Genomic DNA, 20,512 nt, shown 5'->3' with positions numbered 1-20,512 from the left:
GTTAGGAATATCTCCTATCATTCTTTATTGTGTGTGTGCATGATGTGTGAGGGTTTGCACATGCCATGGCACAGCGGGGTGGTCAGAAAACAACTCTGTGGAGTCAGCTCTCCCCTTCTCCCTTAAAGGGCTCTAGGGAGCGAACTCAGGTGTCTGGCTCGTGTGCTCAGCTATGCCACAGGCTTCCCCTGCTGCACCATCTCACTATGCAGGCCCCAAACTGCCCTTCCTGCTTACATGGCCTCAATATGTAGTCCAGTTCCAAAAGTAAACTAGGCTGATCTCAGAGATCCACCTGCCTCTGCATTCTGAGTGCTGAGATTAAGCCATGCCTGGCCCAACATTGCTTTTTAAAACAATATTTTTAGCTCCTGTTCATTTTTTTTTAAATTTTATTTTATATGCATTGGTGTTTTGCCTGTATGTCTGTGTGAGGGTGTCAGATCTTGGAGCTATAACTCCAAGTTGTTAGCTACCATGTGGGTGCTGGGAATTGAACCCAAGTCCTCTAGAACAGCAGTCAGTGCTCTTTAACCCCTTTTTAAAGATAGGCTGTCTTCCAACTTTCAGCCTTCCTACCTCACTCTTCCTAAATTGGGTTCACACACCACCATAACATTTTTTTAAATGTAGATTCTACTTGTGTTTAATCTTCCAAAGTTTTTAAAACCTTCTTTATATAGATTTGTACTTTAAAATCTATCATAGTAAAAGTTTTTTTTTTTTTTTTAAAGAAAGGAACACTTCTAAGATGTGTAACATACTAAAAATGTCTCATTTAGCAAAGTTACTACCAACTTCTGCTGTGAAATTTCTCCAAAATGTTAAGGTCTCAATGTTACCAGAAATTTTACCACTGTTAGAAAAAATTGAAGACCCAGGTGGCCATTTCATTTTAAGGCTCTAATTCTGGGGGTGGCAGCCGAGGTTAGAGTTTAAATATTGCTTGTAGAGAATTTCAGATTCACAAAGTAGTCACACTAACAAAATTCCAGGTTAACAAAACAGACTGACTGCCAATCAGTTGTTACAATTTTAGAACACACTACTCACTCCCAGTAATTCTGCCTTTAAAGGTAGGTGAGATGGCTAAGCCAGTACAGGAACTCGGTTCTGAAGCTTGATTTGAATGTGATGCCTGAGACCCACATGGTAGACGGAAAGAAGCAAATCCTTTACTTGTTTTCTGACCTCCCCATTTATTGTACACCCCCCACAATAAATTAATTAAAGAAGGTTCTATCTCCTACGTTACTTACACATCACATCTAGAAGTTATTCATGTATACAAAAAAAAAGAACAAGACTACTATTTATTGTCTACATACTAAAGGTACAAATACACAATCCAAAAGGTGAATGTAATCTTTTCAACCCTGCCTGAGCCCCTCACAGGGGTTTTTCTGTTTTCAGTTCAGTCAGTTTTAATATGGAGCAAGGCTAGCCTCAAGTTTATTTTTTCCACTTCAGGTACTGATCCCCCTACTCGCCCCAGGGATTCTTCCTGTCTGACTCCCCAGCAGTGGGATTACAACCACAAGTCATCACACCTTTTTGTTTTTTAGTGGGTTCTGGAGTTCAAACTCACATCCTCATGCTTGAATGGCAAGTGCACAGCCACTGCAGCCACCATGCAGCCACCGCCGCCACCGCCGCCACCGTGTGGCCACCACAGCCACCGTGCAGCCACCCGAGCCACCCGCAGCCACCACAGCCACCACAGCCACCACAGCCTCCATGCGGCCCTGTTCTCAGCCTGTGACTCTCCCGCCCTAGCTCTGTGCTGGAATTACAGGCCAATATATCCAAGCTGCCCCACTTTTTCGTTTCTGTTTTTTAAATGAAAGGGATGGGATTTTAATAGTATTTTCATATAAGGCTTGAACACAACAGTTAAGAGAAACAGGGATGCTTAGGAAGACGCACCCAAGAGCATGCCTGTAGGCTTTGATGAGTCACGTTTTGTAGTTTTCTCCTTATTTCCCTATTTTCTGAGGCAGGTCTCATGTTGTCTAGGCTAACCTTGAATTTGCTTATTCAGCTGACAATTACATCTTCTTTCTGGTCCTCCCGCCTCTTCCAAATCCTGGGATTATAGACTTGGGCCACTAGGCCAGGTTTAAGTGGTAGTGGGAACTGAACCTACTCCAGCTAAGCACTCTACCAATGAGGCATCTAGCCATGGGCCTTGATTTCATGCATACATTTACATAACCATACTCATTAACTTACCACATAAATCCCACCATGTTGTCCATCATGAATTTTGTTATGACGAACAATAGGACAACTGTTTGTCCGAATCTGAATTCCTGCTAACGCATTGCCTATTTAAAAATAAAATTTACAGTATCAATGTTTAGAGCCTAGTACACAGCAAGGATTTTACATCAAGCAATAGTAACAATTCATGTACCAGAATTTTAGCGAGCATTACAAGACAACACCAAGAAGACTAGAGTATAAGTAGATGTAGAAATGTTGCAGTTAGATTAGAGAGATCAAGCCAGGTCGCCAAGGATTCATTTCCAATGTGATTCTGAACCGGTATTTTAGACTCTTCATGCCTGTTTTCTGATTAACAACTAGAGATATTTAATAATATGTATCACACAGAACTGATGTGAATAGCATGTGTCTGGCACACAGGTATTTAATCGGTTTGCTGAATTAAAGCTTTAGTGAGGAGTACTTCCCTGCTCTACTGAGCTCAAAGTAGATTGAACTTCAACCAACATAATTTATTATTAGACATTTAGTGAATGTGAAAAAAAATCATACATACTCCTTAAGACTAGGGTCTTATTTCTCTTTTCCTGTGGTATTTGGCACAGTGCCTTGCATATAGAGCACTGAATGTTTAAGTACCAGAGAATAACCTTTGAGAACTTACTCTTTTTAAAACGATTGGGTTTCTTTGGTATGTGTGAGTATTTTGTTCTCATGAATGTTTGTGTATCATACATACTCTAAATATGGAGTTACAAATGGCTGTAGGTGCTGGGACTTGAACCTGGGTCCTCTCAAGAACAAGTGCTCTTAACCACTGAGCCATCTTTCTAGCCCCTTTATTGAGACTTTAAAGGAACTAGATCAGTCCTCTCACTTAAGATAATTTCAGAATCGTCTATTACTAACATGAAGAAGTCAGGCTAGTCTTACTGTCAAGGCCCCTGCAGAAGAGCAAGAGCCACAGATCAGCACTACACTAGGGCTGTGGTCTCCACAAGGCCACAAAGTGATAGTGTGTATGGCAAGTTGAGGCACATCTGGCTCCAGGGCACCTCACCAAACACACCAAGTTTATACAGGACATGATCTGGGAGGTATGTGACTTCATATGGAATTGCTCAAGATCTCCAAGGACAAGCAGGTACTTACTCAAGTCCGTCAAGAAGGTGGGACACACATCCAGAGGAAACAAGAGGAGTTGAGCAATGTACAGGTAGCCATAAGGAGAGTAGAGGCCAAAAACTGAGCCTGCCTCACCTGTCCCCTCCTTCATTCAATAAATCTGTATGTGTCCAATGTGTACACACACACACACACACACACACACACACACACACACACACACACATGAAAAAAAGACAAGCTAATGTGTTAAGTTTTATACAACAAATCATATGCTTACCATAAATGTCATTTCCTTCAATAAGGCCTCTTCCATCACCAAAGATGTAAACTCCTCCTTGATTTCCATTAAATATAGAATTCCCCCTATAATGTGAATTGATTTTTAAAAAATCATATACTTAACAAAGCTGGTTTTAGACAACTATATCATAAGATCATTCATGGTAATTTAAAAAATCATCTAGCTTCTATGGGCCTAAAGTTTGTTAATTTGCAAAAAAATGCTGCCTGATTAGGTATTTCTAAATTCTTTTATTATTTAAGATGAAAAAGCATTTATTTATTTATGTTTATTTTGCAGTGCTGAACTAATCTAGGGCCTTCTATATTACTGGGTAAGCTCTGAGCTCTATCAGCAGATCCCAAATAATGTTCTTTTTGCTGTTTTGATTGGTTTTAGTTTTTCAAATAGTCTCACTATGCAGATAGGTTGGCCCCAAACTTGTGGGGCTTTTCCACCCTCTGAATCCCAAGTGATGGTAATACAGGTGTTTGCCACCAGACCCAACTCCAAAATAGTTTTTTTAAACATTCCCCTGAAACCCTGAAAACAATTTCTTTTAGCTGGCTTATAAACATGTGATGAATATTAGAAATATTTTTTTCATAAAGCTAACAGACAGCTTGATAATTAAAACTAAATCAGCTAGGCATGCTAATACAAGCCTTGAATCCCAATACCAGGAGGCAAAAGCAGGTGGACTCTGTGAGTTCAAGGCCAGCCTGGTCTACATAGTTTGAGGTCAGCCAAACATACAAGGAGACCAGAGACCCCATTTAATAAACAAAACAAAAAACCTTTATGGTCTGATTAAATTATAATAGCTCTGTACTATAGGACTGACCAATGATGCTACAGAGCGAGATCCAGGACAGGCTCCAAAACTACACAGAGAAACAACAACAACAACAACAACAACAAAAGACTTGCTTTAGGTTTGCTTGCTTTCTTACTGTGACCAGAGTGGGCAAAAGACTTAGGTATTCTTAGTCTCTTTGTCCTAGGATCTTTGAGAGAATCACCTTCCTCAGTTACACTATTTGCTTTCATTTAAAAAAAAAAAAAAAATAAGAGAGAGAGAGAGAGAGAAAAACAAAAAAAGGAGAAAGGCGGGGGCTGGAGAGATGGCTCAGCGGTTAAGAGCACTGGCTGCTCTTCAGAGGACCTGGGTTCAATTCCCAGCACCCACAAGGCAGCTCACCACTGCCTGTAATTGCAACTCCAGGAGTTCCGACACCTTCGCACAGACACACACACAAGCAAAACACCAATGCACATTAAAAAAAAAAAAAAAATGTAAAAAAAAAGGACAAAGGCATGTTCGAAGAAGGTTACAGACCTATTTAATGACCTATAACATGGGTCATGAATAACCCACCCTATAAATGTGTGTTTTGCCTACATGTGTGTCTGTGTGAAGGTGTTGAATTCCCTGGAGCTGGAATTACAGACAATTGTGAGCTGCCATGTAGGTGCTGGAACTTGAATCTGGGTCTTCTGGAAGAACAGCCAATGCTATAACCATGAGCCATCTCTCCAGCACCATACATACAAAAAATATTTTAAGCCAGGTGGTGGTGGCTCACACCTTTAATCCCAGCACTCAGGAGGCAGAGGCAGGCAGATCTCTGTGAGTTTGAGGCCAGCCTGGTCTACAGGACAGCCAGGACACAGAGAAGTCCTGCCCCCCAAGCCCTCCTACATCCCCCAATCCCTGCACCAAACAACAAAACGAAAAATAATGTTTAAGAGTTAAAGTTCAGCCGGGCGGTGGTGGCTCACGCCTTTAATCCCAGCACTCGGGAGGCAGAGCCAGGCGGATCTCTGTGAGTTCGAGGCCAGCCTGGGCTACCAAGTGAGTCCCAGGAAAGGCACAAAGCTACACGGAGAAACCCTGTCTCGAAAAACAAACAAACAAACAAACAAAAACAAAAAAAAACAAAAACAAAAAAAAAAAAGAGTTAAAGTTCAGCCTCTTTTCTCACAAAAAAAAAAAAAAAAAAAAAAAAAAATCCTGTATCTGTAATTATACAAATACCTTATTGTTGGGTCACTATTTGAGGTAATCCATACACCTGCGAAGTTGTTTGCATAGATTTTATTCTCGATAAATTGTCCTCTTCCTTTTTCATGGACATATATTCCTCCAGTCTGCCCATGGTGAATTTCACATCGAACCACCGTGGGATTAGCATAGGCTTTTACTTCGAAGCCTGCTATCCTGTTTCTGTGTATGTTGCAACTTTCAAAGTAACCCTGAAAAAACAAAAGAGTTAAAATCTATATGTAAAGGCTACTTTCTAAATAGAAATGAAAAATACACATTAAAGTTCAAATGACAATACAGCAACAATATGAACTGTCTTAATTATTGTAAATGCATTCAATGGTAGAAAAGAAATTACTTAATTGTTAATGTCCTTTAACAAAAGGCTGAAGTCACTAAAGAAAATACATGATGATTGTCTTTAAAAAAAAAATTGGGGCTGGAGAGATGGCTCAATGGTTAAGAGCACTTGCTGCTCTTGCGGGGAACCTGGCACAATAGGCCCAACCTTCTAGAAGATGACCTGCAGTTAGGTGTAATGGGCCCAACCTTCTAGAAGATGACCTGCAGTTAGGTGCAATGGACCCAACCTTCTAGAAGATGACCTGCAGTTAGGTGCAATGGACCCAACCTTCTAGAAGATGACCTGCAGTTAGGTGCAATGGACCCAACCTTCTAGAAGATGACCTGCAGTTAGGTGTAATGGGCCCAGCATCCAACCCTAACCACTTTGGAGGCTCATGCAGGAGGATTACACGATCTGATCCTAGGCTAGCCTGCATCAGAGAAGCCTAGTCTCAAAACCAGTATTAATGAACAAAATATTGACCTAAAACAACCGTTAAGTATGGAGGTCTGTGACTTTAGCATGTGGTAGTAGAGAAAGGATGCAGAGTTCAAGGCTGGCCTTGGCTACATAAGACATTTGAGATCAGCCCGGGCTATATATATGAGACCCTGTCTCAAAAAGCATTAGAAAAAAAAACAAAAGGTTCATTCATTCTAACCCAATGAACTAGCCATTTTTGCTTTAAAATACAGTGTAAAGAAATGCATCTGCCGGGCAGCGGTGACATACGCCTTTAATCCCAGCACTCACGAGGCAGAGGCAGGTGGATCTCTGTGAGTTCGAGGCCAGCCTGGTCTACAGAGTGAAATCTAGGACAGGCACCAAAACTACACAGAGAAACCCTGTCTCGAAAATCCAAAAAAGAAAAAAAAGAAAAAAAAAAAAAAAGAAAAAAGAAAAGAAATGCATCTGTTTTTAAGATACAACTCCAGTATAAACATAAAGTGCTTCAGTAAAGCCAAACTGTAAAATGAATTTGTACAGAACAGTTTTGTAACATAAAACCACAAAAGCCCTAATTATAATTTTTGATGTAAAATCATCTTTATTACCACAAAGAAAGAAGTGCAAGAGACTCACATGAGGCCTCTCCAAATTAAAAAAAAAGAACCAAAGTACAGTGGTGCAAGCTTTTAATTCCAGACCTCAGAAGAGTAAGGCAGGAGGATCTTGAGTTCAAAGCTAGCCTATGCTACATAGTGGAATACTGCCTTTAAGTAAGTAAGTAAAACTGGAGGGAAAAAGAAAAAGAGAAAGGCTGTTTTCATTGAAATCAACATCCATAACCCAAATTATAATTTATAAAACATGTGCCAAATGTTGCATACTCTGGATAAAGAAGACACTAAACTAACACTACCTCAGAATGTTCTTGGAATATAAATATAGTTCTCCTCAAAGTAATGAATGTTCCTAAACTGAGTACATGGCTACTGAACTTATAAAATCTAATGGTACTCCAATCTGAAGACAGTTTGTCTTTCTGAAACTCCCACTGACCGGCAGTAAGACTTAAGGTTGGGCTGGAGAAACGGCTGGGCAGCTAAGAGTACTGGCTGCTCTTCTAAAGGCCTCGTTTGACTCCCAGCACCAACATGGTGGCTTACAACTGTAAGGGGATCTAACACCCTTCTGGGCTCCATGGGCACTGCACACACGTGGTACAGACATACATGTAACTGAAATGAAGGGGGGTGTTTAGGGGGAAATGAGCTGCTGATCCTGTTCACAGGTAGAGTGTTCCTCTCTCATGTATGCACCAAAACCAACCCAACCCCCAAATATCAAAAGCAAACAACACTTCTCTTCCCCAGACCAAGTCCTCCAGATATGTGGGACCTTCAGGCAGCTGTGTTTAGAGGCATGGTCTCTGGAAAGTGGTTAGGACTAGCTAGGACCACCAAGTGGAGCTTCTACAACCGAAAACAGGCTGCTTGGTAAGAAAAGGCAAAGAGGAGGGTAGAAACATTCACGGTTTTGGGCCACATTATACTCTGGGTCATTTTGGATTTCTGCTCCCAAGAAGGCTGTCACCAAATGCAGCAACTTCATCCTGGGCCAGAACCATGAGTGAGAACAAGCTTCTGCTATAATAGACTGTGTAATTATGTTCCCGGCAACATAAAGCAGGCTAGTACAACAGGATAAATGGACAAATAGGACAGGAAGGTAAGTAATAATTTTATCCAAGTATTATTATTTTGTTATTTTAGCTTTTTTTATTCATGTTTTTAGGGGCATGGCTGGCCCTTGAACTTGAGATGGGTATGTACCCGTCGCCTGAGTGCTCGGGTTAAAGGTATGCGTCACCATTCCCACAACCTACAGTGACAGTTAATAGAAACAATTTATGCTTAAAATGTAAATCTGAAGTAGGAAACTAAGAAGTGATTCTTTCTGGGTTAAAACTTACACTTCTGGCTGGGTGGCAGTAGTGCACGCCTTTAATCCCAACACTCAGGAGGCGAATCTCTGTGAGTTTGAGGCTAGCCTGGTTTACAAAGTTGAGTTCCAGGACAGTCAGGATTATTATACAGAAAAACCCTGTCTCCCGAAAAACAAACAAACAAACCCCAAACCAAAATAACCTTATACTTCCAGGGGTTTGAGCACAGCTCAGCAGTAGTGTAGCCATTTAGCATGTTTGAGGCCTCGAGTTCGTACCCCAGCACCACCAACACCCAAATGTAAAACTCCAGGACTCGGAAAGTAGGAAAAAAAAATATCAGGCATCTAAGGTCACCCTTGGCTATATAGTGAGTTCGAGGCCAGTTTGGGATACATGAGAATTATTTCAAACAAACAAACTGTCCTCTGACTTACACATGCGCGCGCGCGCACACACACACACACACACACACACACACACACACACACTCTCTCTCTCTCTCTGTAGCGCATCTATACTGTGCACACACACAATAATAAATAAATTTAGGCTTCCTATTTAAAGTGGTAAGAAATGAAAGGGTGAAAGTCAAATTTAGGAAATACAGACTCAATCTATCACGGGTTAAATTCAGAATTTGGAAGAAATGTTTCGGAATTCTATTAAGAATGACACCTCTCCATAATCATGATCTTACAAAAAGGAACAGTCTTCAAACTGGGCATGGAGATGCACACTTTTCATTCTAATTCCATCGTGCAGATTTTTGCGTGTTCAAGGCCAACCTGGTCTATATGGAGAGTCTAGACAATTAAGTTAACATTCTTCAATGCACTGAATACAGGACAAAAGGGAAAACACCCTCAAATTTGAACATCATCAATAGATTTGAAGGCATGAAGGAATTATTATTTATTTTTTTTTAAAAAATCTGTTTGTATGTGTGTGCTGCACAAACAACCATCTCCTTTTTTGAGGCAGGGTCTCTCACTGGGACCCGTGTCTAGTCTGGCTGGTCAGAGCCCCCAGGGTCCTCCTGCCTCTTCTTCCTCAGGACCGAGAGTACCTACCATGGGTCACCAGGTCACCACTACACCTGCTCTATTTAAAATTTAAAACAGACACTGGGAACATGCTCAAGTCCTTAGGCCTGCCCAGCAAGTGCTCACTACCGACTGAGCCGTCTCACTGTCCTAAGAGGAACACTGACTGGGGCTCTGGGAGAGAACAAAGGTCCCCCACTTTCTGATGCTGGGGAAAAACCCAGGGTTTCACGTGTTCTACCACTTAAATCCCAGCCCCAGAATCCTAGCTTTTGAAAGATAAATGTTAAAATATTTACACAATAATGCTGTCTGGATTTTATTAATCCCAGTAATGCTCAATTCTGTTTCAAAATAATCCAGAATGTAAGGAAAGGAACACAGTGTAAACAAGGAGGCAGTGAGAACCAAAACTGGATCTGAGAGATCTGTGGGCACATCAGGATTCATTACATTATTTTCTCTACTTCTGTGTATTTTACAATTGTTTCATTTAAAAAATATTCAAAATTAAAAATAAAAACCACAAAATAAAGAACCAGAATCCTACAAAATAATGAAGGGACTGCAGATTCCAGAAAGTCACACTACTTTGCAGACTCAGCTAAGTTCAAAGGTAACCAACAGGTAGGTATTTTCAAGGGGCAGAAATTCAAACTCCAAACCTTTAGGTTCTTCTAGGAATGAAGGAAGGGGGAAAAAAAAAGGCTAGCTGACAAAACCCAGACACATATCAATAATGAACCAGAATGTAAAATTCAGGAATGGGGAGTCATGGGACATGGGGAGAATATGATAAACGAATACAAGTAAATACAAACCAGCAACTGTAAGAACATAAATGTTTTCAGCATTTACAAAAGAATTTATAAGGTTGGAGAGACAGCTCATCCATTAAGAGCACTGGCTGTTCCTGCAGAGGACAAGAGTTCAATTTGACAAGAGTTCAATTCCCAGCACCCACAGGGTGGCTCATAACCGTCTGTAACTCCAATTCCATAGGATGATGCCCTCTTCTGGCCTAGGTGAGCACTGCACATGTGATACACAAGGATATACATTAAAAAAAAAAAAAGGGCTAGGCATGTCGGTGTATCACTTTAATCCCAGTGCTCAGGAGGCAGAGGCAGGCGGATCTCTGTGAGTTTAAGGGCCAACCTGGTCTACAGAGTGAGTTTCGAGCCAGCCAGGGCTAGTGAGGCCCTGTTTCAAAAAACCAAACCAAACAAACCCCACAAAGATTTAAGAGTGATAGGATGAAGCTATAGTTGAAAAGTTTTGTTTTTTTTTTTTTCAAAATAGGGGAGCTCAAACATACAACTAACAATGACAAACTCTGAAGTTGTAGCAAAACTTTTCATAAATCTTTCTATTTTCTTTTAAGCTAAAGTTTAAACAAACATTTTTTTTTTTTAAAGTCAAAATAGAAAATCCTTAGGGCTTTTGTATGTGTCAGGTAAATTAAGCACACACATGTGCAGGGGTAGTAAGCACATGTTTGTGTACATATGTGTAGGCTAGAGTCACTATGGGTGTTTCCCTCAATTTATGTCACCTTTTTATTTATTTATTTATTTATTTATTAATTATTATTATTATTATTATTATTATTATTATTATTTTTTTTTTTTTTTTGGTTTTTCAAGACAGGGTTTCTCTGTGTAGCTTTGTGCCTTTCCTGGGACTCACTTGGTAGCCCAGGCTGGCCTCAAACTCACAGAGATCCGCCTGGCTCTGCCTCCCGAGTGCTGGGATTAAAGGCATGCGCCACCACTGCCCGGCCTTATGTCACCTTTTTAAAGAAAAAAGATGTGTTTTTAGTATATGTATCAGTGTGGGGCATGTACACTTGAGTGCAGGTGCTCTTGGAAGCCTGCGGCATTGGGTCTCTCTCGAGCTGGAGTTGCAGGTTACGAGCTATAGACAGGTGCTGGGAAGCCAGCTCTGAGAGCAGAATACACTCACCTCAGGCCATCTCTCCAGCCCTCTCACTGAACTCAGAGCTCACAGATTCAGACAGACTGGCTGCCCAGTGAGCCTTTGCTGCCACCCTGTCTCTGCCTCCCCAGGACTGGGATTACAGGCAAGCAACGCAATACCCAGTTTTAGATGGGTTTCAGGGATCCAAACTCAAGCTTGTGCAGCATGCCCTTTACACACTGAACCGTCTCCCCAGCCCTTCACATCTCTTGTGACTCATTTTAGAAATATAGAGATTTAAATTCTAGGAATGCAATAGACACAGAAAAGGCTAACTTCAAAAACGAACACTAAATATGAATGTATTCAAAGGTAAGGGACAGCCCAGGAGGTAGTTTAAATGTTTATTGCGATGTTCTTCGGAGCTCTATAGAAAAGTTACCTGGAATAGGATGTGACCAACAATTATGAGCTGCCAACAAGACAACAGAACTGGACCGGAGGAGCACAGCTCCAAAGGATTTTAGATTGTGTTGCAGTACTCAAACTAACCCAAAGATATGATGGCAAAGATACATTGCTTTTCCCTCACAAATTTGATTATTTAGAAAACCTCTCATTAACCCTAATGGAACTACCAATCAATTTAAAATGCTGTTATAATACTTGTAAACCCAAATATGTAAACACCTCAAAACCCTGCCTACAGGGTATAAGCTGTGGAGTAAATTACTGAAGTGAGCTTTAGTAACTATCACCATAGATGCTTCATAAATGAGGAGCTTGTACTCAAGCTAAATTACCTTTGTACCTCTAATCATTTGTAAATGAGACACAAGTATTCATAAATATGATACTTTAATTGTATATAACTTCTGGACACAGCCTGAAGAAAACACAGGTAAAACTATCAGCACACAGTTCCATTACAAAATGAAGAATTCTATTTAGGACTTATTACCAATATGTCTCTCCAAGGAAGAACAACTTCCTAATAGTCTTGTTTCAATGTCCTTGGTGTAATTATCCAAACCCCTCTCTCATCTGTCAGTAAAAGAGCTACATTATTCAGTAAAACTTTTATCTCTTTTTTCCAGTTAGGGAGTTGCTATGACGTGCAGGCTGGCCTCAACTCTGTGACCCTCCTGCTTCTTCCTCCTGAGTGCTGACATAGGTGTGCCCCACTGTATCCTCCCCTTCTACTTTTCTTTCTTTTCTTCCCAAGATAGTTTCTCTGGGTAACCCTGGTTGTCCTGGAACTCACTCTGTAGACCAGGCTGTCCTTGAACTCACAGAGATCAGCCTACCTCTGCCTCCCAAGTGCTGGGATTAAAGGCGTGGGCCACCATGACTGGTCTCTACTTTTATTTCTTATATACAGACTCCAGCCACAGCCTGAATTATAAGTGGATCAGTTTTCTCCCACTATAGTGGTAAAATGGGTAAACTGATCTAGGAATTTAGCTTCTGACCTAAACACTTTAGGACTAATCAGCATTTGAAAAAAGTCACTCATCATGGCTTAATTCATCTGGGATCTGTATTAGGGTTTCAGGTATAAGCAAAGACAATTTTTCTTTGCCATAGACAATATGTATCTATGAAACCAATGTTCTCAGGTAGTTTAATTATACCTAACAGTAATCAAATCTCAACATAGTTCTATTTGTCACCACTTTTCTCCAATTTCTCTGATGCCTACAATACAAAATGTTGGCAATGCTGCCTGAGAACCTGAAAATTACCTCAAGACACTAATCAAAAGAACATCTAAATGAGTATCTCTAAGTATTTGCCGCTGTGGTTGTCTATTGAAACAGAGTCTTACTGTGTAGCCCTGACCTGCCTGGAACTTGCTATACGGCCCAGGATGGTCTTAAAACTTGTGGTGATCCTCCTGCTTCCACAGTGTTGGGATTACAGGCATGTGCCATTACATCAGTCTGCTATTAACACTATTTTGGAATAATGACCTTAGAGAACTCAAAAGTCAAGTCTAGAAAATTATGTAAAATAAAGAGCCAAATTTAGATGCTCAGTAATTTCTGCCTGTTTTAGAACTAATATCTTGTTATTTATATTGGCTGTGAATGTATGAAAGCTGAAAGATGGTTCTGTGGGTGTTTTTTCTTCTTCCCTAGCTCTGTTCCAGTGTATCCAAGGTTGGCCTTGACTCCAGAACCCCCTGCTTCTGCCTTGCAAGGTTAGGATTATGGGATATTGGTCTATGGTATACCCTGCCTAACAATTTTTTTTTTTTTTTTTTTTGAGAAATAAAATGGAAACCAAATTAACAATAAGAGGCTGGGTAGAACACTTGCCTACTACTATTACCCATGTCCCAGGTTTGACCCCAACACTGCTCCCTATAAAAAAACAAACAAACAAACCTAAACAACTGAGACTGTTTCCAAAGTAAACACATTATAGATAAGCTGTAATAGACTCACTCTGCTGCTGATCAAAACTGCTTTTCTTTGGCCTCATTTTTGGAAATCCTTATTGTACCTGATGTGGGCACAGAAATTCACAAACACACACACACACACACACACACACACACACACACACACACACACACCACACGCACACAACACACGCACGCACGCACGCACACACGCACGCACGCACGCACACACACACACACACACACACACCCTCAACAACAACAAAAACCATAGGTTCCCATTTGCTTTTTACCTGCATTCAGACTTGAGAACTAACTACTGGATTAAACTTCAAAGAGCACATCAATTCTTGATACACTCTATCACAAACATATTTTTCTGGGCACATGAATTTATAGAATGAATACTGTATGACTTTAAGAATATAATGATAGTCTTTAATTCAAATAATCTCATGAAAAATAATGCTGATGTATGAAATGTTAATTGGCAGAGCCAGCTTTTTATCTTAAAAATAAACCTTACCATGCCATGATCGAATGTGAATACACCAACATCACGTCCATGATGAATGTGATTCCGTCTAATAATTGGATTTCCATGATTTTTAACCCAAATCCCAGCTAATGCATTATTAGAAATTTCATTATCTTCATATATTCCCTACAACAATGAGAAACAAACATTAGTGCAGTTTCAAAAAAATTAATTAAAAAAAAAAGTCCAAACTACAAAAATACCTGTGCATGATCTGTTATATAAAGTCCAACATTTTCACAGTCACTGATGTTACAATGCTTGATAGTGGGACATGCTCCTTGACCACTAACACATACTGCAGAACCAACTACAAGAAAAATTATTTATTCATTAAAACCCTCCTGAGGACAAGACAATGGCTCCATTTTATACAAAACATAAACAAACACAAACCTGTACATGTACTTCGGATGATACAGTGGTCAATAATAGGACTACAGTTTACTGTGATCTCTAAGCAGTGGTGTGCATTGTGGTGCTGAGCAGATTTGTCATCAGGGTTGAACTGAAAAGTAGAAATTGTAATTGAAATAACAGCTACTGCATTACCTAATTCAAAAAATATTTCAAGATGAAAAATGTCTTACTCTTATTGTCATATATCCAACATAAGCATCTTCAGAACCTTCCATAAAAACAAAAGTTGAATCTCTAGTGTTTTCAATGATAACTTTGTCTGCAACTTTCCCAGGCGCTGTAGAAGACATTTGAAGCACACAGCTTTATTCTATTCAACCAGTGAGGTGTTTGTGCAGAGAATACCCCACCAGGGCAAGCCCTCAGTGTCTAGCTCAGGACAGCCTCAAACTCAAGGGCCTCCCAATTCCTCTTCCCAAGTGCTCAGGACACGCCTATATCACCATGTCCAGCTGAGAGGGGACTTTTAGTATTGAACTGGAGAAACAGCTCAGTGGTTAAGAGTACTTTATGCTCTTCTAGAGGACCTAAGTTCAATTCCCAGTTCCCACACCATGTGGCTCACAACTGCCTGTGACTCCAGCTCCAGGGATCTAGCCCTCTCTTCTAAACTCCACACACACATGCCTGTACTCAAACACACACATATGAATACACGAAGTAAAAAGATATCAATATTAAGCAGCAAGACTAATAGTGATCTTTTAGTTATATGCTTCATTAGTATTTATGACAAATAATCATATCTATTTGAGATACTGTTTGATTAACACTACACCCAAACTCATGTATAGTAATACTTCCAGTAAGATTCAACTATAACCAGTATAAATATCAAATGCAGTAAATATTAAGAAATAAACAGTCACCACCAGCAGCAGTGGCAGAAGCAGCAGCCCAGGGGAGAAAAGATCTCTTCTTTCAATTAATTTTCAATGGGGACCTCAGCTTTTAAAGTTCTAAGTTTAAAGCTAAAACGAGCAAAGTTTCTCTCTTTTTGGGGGTGGTGGTGCTGTTGTTAGGGCTTCAACAGGTCCTCACACATGCTAGACGAACACTATACTCTCCACCCCCCTCTTCTTTATGATGGAGATGGAGGGAAGCAGAGGGGTTAATGTGGTCTACCAACTGCATTCCCCAAAACGAAAATCAAAGATGGAGTCAAATCTTGAAAAAACTCATTAGTATTTTAAATAAAAAACTTGACTAGTACACAAAGCATTTAAAATCTATAATTTGTTTCTTTAAAAATCCAGCAATGGGTGCTAGAGATAGGGAGAGGGCTCAGCGGTTAAAAGCCCTTGCAGGTGACTTGGGTCCAGGTCCCAGCACTCACATGAGGCTCACAACCATTTCTAACTCCAGCTTCAGAGGATCTGATGGCCTCTTCTGACCTCTGCAGGCACCAGGTATGTACGTGGTGCACATATATACATACATACAGGAACACACAAAATAAAATAAATGAATCTAAATATAAAATAACACAGTAATAAAAACATAAGCATTGGTGTTAGGGAGGTTAACTCAGTGGTAGACACTTGCAGAATGAGTATACGCAAGGTCTGGAGTTGGAGCCCCAGCAGAAAACAAAAACAAAAAACCAAAACAAAAACCCCAAACAACCCAGCATGCTTGTTTTCAAAGGAAAAAAATCACATAACTATGTTTTCTCTTTCACTGAGTAACTGACGTCAACTGGAAGAACCAGTGACATCAAAACACACACATTTGTAACATAACCTTTCCTGCTTTTGTTTCCCTTTCCCTGGCACATAGTGTATTCAAAGTATCTTCACTGCTGTGCTTTCCTACTATTAAGATACCTTAACAAAGGTAAAGTGGATTTTAAGTCACTAGCACTAAAAAAAGCCCCAACATGTAAATTAAAGAATATGAACAAAATGCTAACAATAATGAGTTTCAAAATACCTGCACCAATCATAGTGATTGGAGATTCAATATATATCCATTCATCAGTATAAATTCCAGAATGAACAAAGATAAGCCCATCAAAATGTGCTTCCTGTACTCCACCAAGGGCATCTTCAATAGTATCATAATACTAGAAAAAAAAAAAAAAAAGCATCAGTACAGAAAGTTACGATCATACAGAACAGAAAGTTACTATCTAAAGTCATAAAAATACAAACTAGATAGGACTAGGCCTGTTCACAGTAGCACAGACCAGATGTCACAATGTAACAATGGAAAGGGAGACAAAGGGGGAGGTCAACAGAAACACATTCTATTCGAAAACACTGTAACAAAACCCCACATGCCAATTAAAAGATAAAAACAAACATACCAACATATTTTCTCTTCCTTTGTATCTTGCAGGGTTACTATAGAAATGTTCCGCAAATCCCGGCTTTACATGTGCACCTTTATACTAAGATGTCAAAAACAAGACAAACATTGTCTACTGTCATAGAAACAGTATTTTAAGTCAATGTACCTGTGTAACATTTACTAAATATAAAACAACTCTCAACTATCCCAACTAATTTTCAGTCATACAGTAGAATGAAGAGGCTATTCATTACTACCTAGTAAGATAGGCCGACTTTCAATTTCACCACTACTATTATTTGGGGCTACAGAATTCTTTGAGATGGGAGCTGTCCCCTGAAGGAGAGGCTGTTCAGTAACATCTGAAACCTCTACCACACTTGATACCAAAGGTAAGTGCCCTCTTCTGCTCTGACAAAGCGTCTCAAGACTGCCACATGTTCCCTGACATCTGAGAAAGCAATCACCCCTAGCTGGGAACCACTCAGAATGGACTGTAAGAAAATTGAAATATGAAGGTTGGGGTGTGGCATATGCCTTTAATCCCAGCACAAGTGGAGGTAGAGACAGGTGGATCTTTGAGAGTTGTAGGCCAGCCAGGACGACACAGCAAGACCCCAGTTAAAAAAACAAGAAAAGTAAGGTCTTATATGGAATTTTAAAATGACTAAAACCTACTAATCTATGTACAAATGTAAGCAGATCCATTGGAGTCATAACTGTATATGCTACTGATGCTTTCTGCTGTTTACATTTTCTTCCCTTTGAGACAGTCTTACTATGTGACAGAGGTTGCCCTTCAATTTAGGATCCTCCTGCCTGAGCGTCCTGAGCACTGGGATTTCAGGAGTGTGCATGTACCACTGTGTCCAGTTCACAATCTATTCTTGAATACATTTATTTATTCAATTAAAAGCTCTAATGCATAGTTGTGTGTGGGTATGTGTATGTGAGTGCAGTTGGCTCAGTAGTCCAGAAAAGGGCACCAGATGCCCTGGAGCTGGAGTTACAGGAAGCTGTGCACTGCCTATGTGGGTGCTAGGATTCAAACTCAGGTCCTTTAGAAAAGTAGTACATGCTCTAACCCCTAAACCATCTCTCTATTTCTGGATTTATTTAATTTTTATAAAGAAATGTATTTACAGATACATAACATAAATCTGTATTTTCTGTATTTCATACCAACTGCTGAAAACTCTCTTTCCATGGATTTGGATGTTCGTATTCTTCTGGATTAATCTGGTAGAATTTACCAGGTTCAGGATGCATCATAGGGCGGGTATATTCAAATACTTCCATATATAATCGTTTCCTGAAGGGAAAAAAGGAATTAAAGATTTCCTTATAAAAATACTCTCTAGATTAATAAAATATTAAATGTTATCTGAATGACCAAAATTTCAATAAGGACAGATGACTTAAATATCAAAATATAGAAATCAATTAACTGATTAGTTCCCGAGATGGTACTGGTGGCGCAGGGCTTCTGTGTTGTCTAGGCTGGCTCCAAACTCCTGGGCTCAAGGGAACCTCCTGCCTTCTTACCCTTCTGAGTAACTGGGACCACAGACGTGTACCATTGTGCAGACATAATACCTTCCTTTTTTCCCCTTCAAGACAGGGTCTACTATGTAGCCCTGGCTGTCCTGGAACTCACTCTATAGAGCAGGCTGGCCTGAGTGAAAGATCCACCTGCCTCTGCCTCCCAAGTGCTGGGATTTAAAGCATGTGCCACTACACCTAGTTGACAAAGTATAATTTAAAAAATTATTAATTTAAAAAAGCCGGCAGTGGTGACATACGCCTTTAATTCCAGTACTCGGGAGGCAGAGGCAGGTAGATCTGTGTGAGTTCGAGGCCAGCCTGGTCTACAGAGTGAGATCAGGACAGCCAATGCTGCTACACAGGGAAATTCAGTCTCAAAACACCAAAAAAGATCCTGCCTACACTCTCTCCTCACCCGCTCCATAAAACACAGCATAAAAGATAGTACATAGCTTCAATGCATTTGTTATTGATGGTTTGATGTATTTTCCTTCCAGTCGTTTTATCTACAGATCATTCGTTTACTTTGATTAATCAGCATAAAGCATCTTTTTTAAAAAGGTTTTATAAATTTGATTTATTGTCGTGTGGGTTGGAGGCAGTGTGTACATGCCATGTACATGTGGAAATCAAAGACAATTTGTGGAAGCCAGCTCCCTCCTTCCACCACGTGGGTTCCGGAGATCAAATGCAGCGGTGCGGTCTGGTGGTAAGCGTCTTCCCGTCTGAGCCGTCTCAGCAGCAGCTGGGGTAACAAACCTTACCCTGCTCAGTTCACTTTTTGTTTCGTGTCCTTTCCTTTGGTTTTTCCTTCCTTTTGTACAGAGTCACATGTAACCTCACATTTCCTAGGTAGCTGGGGAACGGAGTCTCTTGCCTCTACCACCCAAGTGCTAAAATTACAGGGGTGCACAACCCCTGGCTTTTCTAAAGTCAAAGTCACTGTTAGCATTGATCTCAATATTCCAACCAGACACTATACAGTTCCCTCATTTCTTTCTTCTTGCATGAGTTTTGTATGTGCACCACAGTGGTGCTGGCACCCAACCAGGTCCTCTGAGAGGGGAGTGAGCATTGTAGCCCTTACCTCATTTCCTTACTGCTGGAAGGAAATGACCTCCAGTTCCCTACTCATTAACTACATGTTAGGAAAAAGTGTGCAAAAGTGAAAACATTTTCATAGATAGAATGACTGGGCCAAAGGGAATGTGTATTTAAAGTTTATGAATATAATCATTTTCAGGTATGTGTATCTCTCTCTCACTGAACTATAAGATTTAAGGAACTATTTTAAATTACACTTGGATCCCCCCCCCCCCCCTTTTTCAATTTTTGACAGTTTTCCCTTGTAGCCCTGGCTGTCCTGGATCTCGCTCTGTAGACCAGGTTGGCCTCAAACTCACAGAGATCCACCTGCCTCTGCCTCCTGAGTGCTGGGATAAAAGGTGTGCGCCACCATCACCCCAGCTGACTTTTTTCTTTTGCTGGCCTGGCATTCTATTTGTAGACCAAACTGGCCTTGAACTCGGCCTGCCCTGCTTTCAAAAACCAGGCAACACTTCCTTGAGGAGTCTGTACCAACACTTGGGTATGTCTTTATGTCTTCTGAGCTTCTCTCTCTCTCTCTCTCTCTCTCTCTCTCTCTCTCTCTCTCTCTCTCTCTGTGTGTGTGTGTGTGTGTGTGTGTGTGTGTGTGTGTTTGGAGACAGGGTTTCTCTGTGTAGCCTTGGCTGTCCTGGAACTCACTCTGTAGACCAGGCTGGCCAGGCAGTGGTAGCGCACACCTTTAATCCCAGCACTCAGGAGGCAGAGGCAGGCGGATCTCTGTGAGCATCTTTCCTGACCCTGGTACTTAAGTCTATACCAAAATATCTTTGTTAAACCCTAACTGCTTCATTAAAGGGAAAAAAAAAGGTAAAATAAAA

At 40.5% G+C, this 20,512-nt stretch overlaps 1 protein-coding gene across 2 annotated transcripts in view; it reads right to left on the bottom strand.

Annotated features, from left to right (window-relative positions):
* The window catches only part of Fbxo11 (F-box protein 11), an 81,567-nt gene that overhangs the window by 7,703 nt on the left and 53,352 nt on the right, over positions 1-20,512 (bottom strand). For both annotated transcript variants that reach the window (XM_059248455.1, XM_059248456.1), the window contains exons 5-14: positions 18,225-18,354; positions 17,059-17,142; positions 16,683-16,815; positions 14,921-15,027; positions 14,727-14,838; positions 14,534-14,640; positions 14,319-14,456; positions 5,676-5,893; positions 3,635-3,720; positions 2,233-2,327 (exon numbers count right to left, since the gene is read on the bottom strand). In XM_059248455.1, coding sequence (XP_059104438.1) covers positions 2,233-2,327; positions 3,635-3,720; positions 5,676-5,893; positions 14,319-14,456; positions 14,534-14,640; positions 14,727-14,838; positions 14,921-15,027; positions 16,683-16,815; positions 17,059-17,142; positions 18,225-18,354 — 1,210 coding nt within the window. The remainder of the gene's footprint in view (positions 1-2,232; positions 2,328-3,634; positions 3,721-5,675; positions 5,894-14,318; positions 14,457-14,533; positions 14,641-14,726; positions 14,839-14,920; positions 15,028-16,682; positions 16,816-17,058; positions 17,143-18,224; positions 18,355-20,512) is intronic.

Source organism: Peromyscus eremicus, chromosome 22 (assembly GCF_949786415.1).
Source record: "Peromyscus eremicus chromosome 22, PerEre_H2_v1, whole genome shotgun sequence".
Taxonomy (NCBI): domain Eukaryota; kingdom Metazoa; phylum Chordata; class Mammalia; order Rodentia; family Cricetidae; genus Peromyscus; species Peromyscus eremicus.
This window is presented reverse-complemented; position numbering and strand designations above follow the sequence as displayed.